At 37.3% G+C, this 6586-nt stretch overlaps 1 protein-coding gene across 1 annotated transcript; it reads right to left on the reverse strand.

The window, feature by feature from the left end:
- Nucleotides 1-2: 2 nt before the first annotated feature.
- Nucleotides 3-6207, reverse strand: mmp20b (matrix metallopeptidase 20b (enamelysin)). Its single transcript, XM_085379955.1, has 10 exons — nucleotides 6042-6207; nucleotides 5017-5255; nucleotides 4035-4183; nucleotides 3610-3735; nucleotides 3356-3514; nucleotides 3092-3254; nucleotides 2812-2945; nucleotides 1646-1802; nucleotides 982-1085; nucleotides 3-488 (listed from the first exon to the last, which is right to left on the reverse strand). Exons 1-10 carry the CDS (start codon nucleotides 6174-6176, stop codon nucleotides 388-390), a joined length of 1467 nt encoding a protein of 488 aa, XP_085236081.1. The 5' UTR covers nucleotides 6177-6207; the 3' UTR covers nucleotides 3-387.
- Between the last annotated feature and the right edge of the window lie 379 nt (nucleotides 6208-6586).

Raw genomic sequence — 6586 nt, forward strand, 5'->3', positions numbered from 1 at the left:
GGCTTTTCTGTCTATAATGGCGATAATCATATGTACGGTTTGTTCCATAGCATAGAAAACTGCATTTTTTCCTGCTCAGTCAGGTAGGAGAAAAACTTAATGTACACTGTCTCATGTTTATATGCGTCTATACCTCATGTGGATTTCTTTACATCTATAAATCAAACAAACTTCATATGCTGATCAGCAAAGGCATGATTAGAAAATATGATTGGCATAGAAAAACTACAAAAATCTAATAGCAAGTTTTCAATTGTAATTCTTTATTTTGACATGACATGACTACTGATAAATAGAATACCGCTAAAAACTGAGAAGTACAATGTGTTTCCATTTGCCCTCTTTAATTTAGCTAATATCATTGTTGCATGGATTTCAGACAGTACTTTAACAACCAAGCCAGGAATTTGCTTTCTCAACTCCTACAACAAGTTTCTGCGTGTAGTCGTATTTGTAGACTTGTGGTCCCACAAAGAAGTAGATGAAGCCTAAGATGAGAAAAGAAAAAAACAAAAACAACAAAATAAGATTTTTAATATGCAAATGAAATAATTTACATACTGCATTTCTACTTTTTCATGTTAGATTTTCTAGATTTCCTTCCTCCAGTTTGTTGATGTTGATGTCAATGATTTACACAATGAGTGTCTCATATATATCATACAGAAAAATTTTAGTATATCATACCAAGCATTTTAAGTGGTAAATTATACCATTTAAATCTAAGTGGGGAACCACATGCTCTGCTCAGACTGAACTCCACAGAGCTGGTATTGAATTTAAATGAGCATTCCTTTGCTACCAATGATAATGAAACTTGCAAAAGCCATTAAAACACAGCCAAACCTACATCCTAAACAATCAGACAGGATTATCACCTAGTTTGAGTACTGTTGATATGTATGTTAAGTAGTTACTGCATAAAGAAAGATTTAATCAAACAAAAAGCATGCACTTGGTAGGGTGTAATATTTTCCTCACCATCTTTATGAAGAGCTGCATTTATTGTGCTGTTGAGTCCAGGAAAGCCCTCGCTGATGAACCTTGGGTAACCAAAATCCATAACCTTTCGGTTTTCGTTGTAACTGCAAGTAATGTAACCCTGTTAGAACTCATGACTCACAATCATCTGTTTGTCGTTCAAAGATTGGACTAAACATGTAACTTGTGTACAGTGAACCTTTTCCTCTCTCTCCGTGAGGTCCAAATGATAGAGGGAATCCTTTAGTCATATCTGAGCCCAACTTTTTAAAAGTCCATATTGACATCTGCTTTGTCATTTGTCCCTGCTATGGCATTATACCTCCATTAATACCACACAGTCTTTAAACAACATTTTACTGTGGCTAAAATAGGAGAAGAAGAGTATAATTTGATTTAATTCAATTTGCTGTTCCCGCATACATGCATTCATCAAGTCTCTTCTTCCCCGAACTCATAAAAGAAAAACAAAGAAATGGCCCAAGGCATGATAATATAATCCTGTGGAGCAAAAGCAGTTGAGTTAAATCACATCAAATAATCAAGCTCAGCAAAGTAAAATGCCCTAATGTGTGAACCTGCCTGCAAATAAAAGTTTTAATTGCACTGGGGGAAACATTTACTTGATCTTTATCAGATACATGCCATCCATTTATTGTCTTACCTCCAGTAAATATCATGCATAAAGAAGAGAGTTCGTCCTGTTTTGGCGATGTGCACTGCTGCATCTACATCCTGAACCCAGACTGGAAACCCAAAGTGACTTAGTGCTCTGGGCTTTCCCTTCACAAGAGAGCCTTTCACTGTCCAGAACATGGAGTCTGTCCAAGAAAAGAGTATCCTTATAAATATGCATTATTTGTTTATTAATATACATATGCTTTACACATAAAGATGCAAATAAAAACCTGAACTTTTTTTGTTTGACAATAATAAAATTATTGTCAAAATGATTCAATCATCAGAATTTTTTCGTGGCTTTTGCTTTTTTAAATGTTATTATAACACAGTTTAAGTGTGCATAACAATATTATTATTATTATTATTATTATTATTATTATTATTATTATTATTATTATTATTATTATTATTATTATTATTATCATCATCATTATTATTATTATTATTATTATTATTATTATTAATAATAATAATAATAATAATAATAATAATAACTTTAAATCACATTTAAAAAGTACTTTGTGCACAAAATCATACATAAAGAAAGTGCACATATCCCACCATCCAAGCACACAGTCAAGCTTACATTCTTACATTTGTTCATACATGCACAGACTGTGAGAAAGGTTATGGAAACACTAATCTAGAAAAACGAGTTTCTAACAGTTTAAGAAAACCACAGATTCAGTCAAACTGAAAAGGCACTACAACCTCAAAAGTGTGGTCACTTCTGGATTTAAAGTAAGAATGTCAAAATGCCCAGATCAGATAAGGTCTCTGCTGCATAAGCAGGAGCTGCAATGTAGGGCTTTTTAGGTAATTATTCAAATTTCTGAAATGTATTCAGAAATTCCCATAAAAGCAATCGAAGTTTAGCAAGCATGTTAGGCTTAACAGAGATTTACAGATTTGCACTCAGGAAAGCAATGGTAGGAGCCAGAGGTAACATATATAATGAATTCAGAAGTGGCTCAAGGATTGAACCTTGAGGGACTCCACATAGGAAGGAGCATATAAAGGTGTATAGTTATTACTATCAATTCTAAGGTTTCTGCAGTAGGAAAGCTATTTGGGAGCACTACATAGAATTATGGGGTAGGGCACAACAGAGCCCAAGATTTATTGAAAACTGTGACACTGTGTGGTTACCATGAATAAGGTAAGCAGTGGATCTGCGAGGTACCCAGAAGGCAGCATCAATGCTGGTTTCAATCTTGGGCATAAAGTTTGAGATGGGACCCTCCTTGATGTCATCCTCATGATTATGCTTAATCCAGAGATACCTGGCATGAGGAAATATTGTTAGTTAATTTATTTTAAAAAATACAATGTTTCATGTTTTAAATAGTATTTTTAAATCTTCTAATGGTGCTGTGATGATTTGACTAAAGGGTACGGACAGCTTCAAGCAAATTAGTCATCAACATGCCTTTCTCTAAAGAAGAAGGTGGAATCCCCGAGAGTGGAAACTGCATCAAAGGTCAAGTCTGCTGCACATTTGTCCCGCATGAGTCGAGGGAATAGTACGCTAGACAACCAGTTGTTACGATGAAAGTTTGTCAGAAGATTATTTAGATGACCTCTGATAGGACCTAACACAGGCAAATATAGATATGTTAATTGGGAAAATTATTTCACACAAAAACTGCATTTGAATTTGAGGATTACTCAGGAATACATCCAAAGTGTTTACTGTAAAGTGCTTTGATGCTGGCTACATCTTCACTGGATAACAGGTTTGCTGAACGGAAGGGTTTGTAGTTTGGAAACATCAGTGACTCTCGGTTTCTGGAATGCTTCAGACCCAAAGCATGGCCAAACTCGTGAGCTGCCACTACAAACAGATTGAAACCTGAAACAGCAAAAAGAGAAGTGCGTTCGTAAAGATGTGATTGATTTCCAGCGTTCTTTTTTCCAATTTTATTTCTAGTTTGGTTGGTTCAGCACCTGTTTCTCCTGCTGTCCAGCGCTCAGCATCATCAAAGTGTGTGTCCCCGCCGATTCCTGACCCCGGACCGAAAGCATGAGCCAGTGTCCTTCCAGGCCCGTCAAATGGAAACAAGTCACCGTGTGCTAAATGATACAATCCAGGCCAAACACGAAACAGAAACCAAAGAGAAAACCATTTTCTTTCATGCCAAAAGAAAATTATAGGCTTCTCTTCACCTCATTTGAATGAGTCAGTTGAGTTTAGCAGCCAGTGCATGATGACGCTACCTTGGTTAACAATGAAATTACTACTGCAGTTTCCTATGTGTACAATTGCTGCTCTGTTATATTTGCATAAGATAATAGGCTGAGAGCTGCTGAGAATTTCTTTTCTTTCTGTTATATTCCATGACTGTACCGTGTAGAACAAAATACAAACCCACCATAGCTCGCAAACTCCACCATGATGTCAGCATTGCGAGTGTTTGACCTGACAAACGTCAGACTGCTGGCTCTGGCCCAGACGCTGAAAGCTGACTCTATCAAAGAGTCCACAGTGCTGCGAGGCAAATCTCTGGTGTATCTGCCAATGCTACAAGAGCAACACACGCTGATGAATATCAAACTGCACACGCAATACAAATGTATTGTAGAGAGCACCATCTTTCTAGGCCAATTCTCTATTTCATAACTTTTGAATGTGATCCAGATCTGCAGCAAAAATGAATGGTCTCCCTTTTTCTCCATCCAACTCCTCACCAAGTTTCATACATCGTGTAGTTATTGTGTAAACTTCCTGTTAAAGAGTCAAGAGAAGGGCACTCAGGGGGTGCAGTCATCCACTAAAGCCAATGCCCTGTCTCACTGTTTTAAAGAGAGAGATCTGGAGCTGTGCCACGGTTAGGTTATTCCTGCAAGGTTTTGTGAAATAAAAATTTCCGTGATACCAAAACATTACACTAACTTGAATAAAGTCTCTTTTTTAATAACAACAAAAACAATTGTCTTTCTTTGTTACTCTTTAATTATACATTTACTCAGTATGTAATCCAGCAGGCATGCCTCAAAATGAATCTGCACAGGAATGTATAAGGATGTCTCAGACAGTGTTACATAAGTTAAAGCATGTATGGTCAGCTTGGCACTCTAACAAGCCCACAGTGACCCTCAAAGCCAGAAGTCCCAAACCAAAAGCCATAAGGATTTGTGACAGTGGCTATTCTCCATTTCTGCCAAAGGGTTTATTGTCTTCTTAAAATGATCCTCACATATTTCTGAGGTTTGGTGAAGACAGCCAGACAGTTTGTTTTTTTATTTCCCCCCTGAGTTCATTCAAGGTTAGACATGCCCACTATATAACATTCATTTCCAGATAGTTTTCATTACGCATGATCATTAAGCATCAGTGAAGACCACAGTAAATACCTGTAGGTGATGACATTCTTATTCCAGCGCGTCGTCTGGGCGTGGCTGTACTCCTCCACGTCTGGAACGCCACATCGAGGACTCCTCATCACCTCCAGGGTATCCGAGTCCAGTCTTCCCGACACATTCAGCCCAAAGAAAATTTGCATGTCTTTCACCTTGGAGGTAAAAGAGAGGCCGCTTCGTTTCATGCGCCCCAGAGGATCATTTTGTAGGTGGTAATAGTGCTGGAGATAGTCCTTAAAGTAGATTTAAGATCAGATCACATCAGATAGCATTTTGCACAAAAGAGGGTTTGATTCACTCAACAACAAAAAAACAATTCTGCACCTTTAATAAACAGAAAGCAATCATTTTAAATAAAATGCAACAGAAATATATAAATCAAATGTTTATTAATTCCAATAATTAATCATTAAGAAAAATGTGGTTGGCGTAAACTGACTGAATAGTGGAGTAATTTATTTAGCTAAAGTCAGAATTTTGGATTCTTAATTTTAACCTAGTTACTGCAAAACTTTATTCTTGTATCACAACATGCATTACAGATTATGAACTGCTATAAAACGTCTGACTGAGCTATCATGGCTTCAACATAAATGCCCTTATTTTCAGCATCAACTATCAATTACACTTGCATAAAAAGTCGGCACAAGATGGAACAAAGACAAGCAACTTGCTTCAAAGGAAAAGACAAAAAAAATAGATGTAAGGAATTAAATTGGGATGAAGAATGTGAAAATGGGAATGCCAAGCAAATCTTTTAAAGGATATAATATAACAGCATCAAGGGCTGAGAGGGCAGTGCAGTTGTGTACCTCCACCCTCCACCCACATAAAAACAAATGTAATAAAAGGAAATATCTTAAAATACGCACAGGAAATAATGCATCCTTCCAAATTCTTTAACCCTGCAGTAAAATCACTGACAATTTAGCATGACTTTGCATCGTACAAGACATCAATTCACATGCAGTCCACTCTGAAAACATTTGTAAAAGGAGCTCGTGCAATTATACACTTACCGTGGCCAGCTTCAAGTCAGCCTGTGGTTCTGGTGTAGGAGTGCTTTCTTCCTTCGGTGTAAATGTGGGTGCCGTAAAACCTGGACCGGGCACAAGCAAGACCAGAACACAGCAGGAGAGCAGCATGACATGCATTTCACAGAATTAACGCTGCAGTGAATTGCAGTGGCCTAGTTTAAGCATGTGGAGATGGAAGTTCTGGTTAATGAGAAAGCCTTTTAAATGGTCATTGTGACTCATACCACATGCAAATCCCAGGGAAGCCTCTGACAGCACTACAAAATTAGGGAGGAGTTTGGAAAGGGCCAAGGACAAAAAAAAAGAAGAAGAAGAAGAAAAAAAAAAGAAAAAATGACATTTGAACATTTTTGTCACGACATGTTTGCACCAATGATGGTTTAAATCAAATAAAGAGCAGTGCACAGTTCCAATTTCAAAATCTTGTTTCAATTCAGCAGATATGTGAAACCAGAGCGAGACATGGCGCAGTCGGAGTTTTTAACTTGCAACACGCTGGTTCACAGATAATCCTGAATCAGTGGTGA

Source organism: Rhamphochromis longiceps, linkage group LG14 (assembly GCF_057381845.1).
Source record: "Rhamphochromis longiceps isolate RC_006_pf linkage group LG14, R_longiceps_female_GT1.1, whole genome shotgun sequence".
Classification (NCBI taxonomy): domain Eukaryota; kingdom Metazoa; phylum Chordata; class Actinopteri; order Cichliformes; family Cichlidae; genus Rhamphochromis; species Rhamphochromis longiceps.

Excerpts from the sequence above, each read along its gene's own strand:
- mmp20b (XM_085379955.1), bottom strand. The coding sequence starts at position 6,176 with ATGCATGTCATGCTGCTCTCCTGCTGTGTTCTGGTCTTGCTTGTGCCC. Across the intron at positions 4,184-5,016 it reads AAGAATGTCATCACCTACAG|CATTGGCAGATACACCAGAG; the intron begins GTATTTACTGTG and ends TTGCTCTTGTAG. Across the intron at positions 3,255-3,355 it reads CAGCATCAAAGCACTTTACA|GTCCTATCAGAGGTCATCTA; the intron begins GTAAACACTTTG and ends TGCCTGTGTTAG.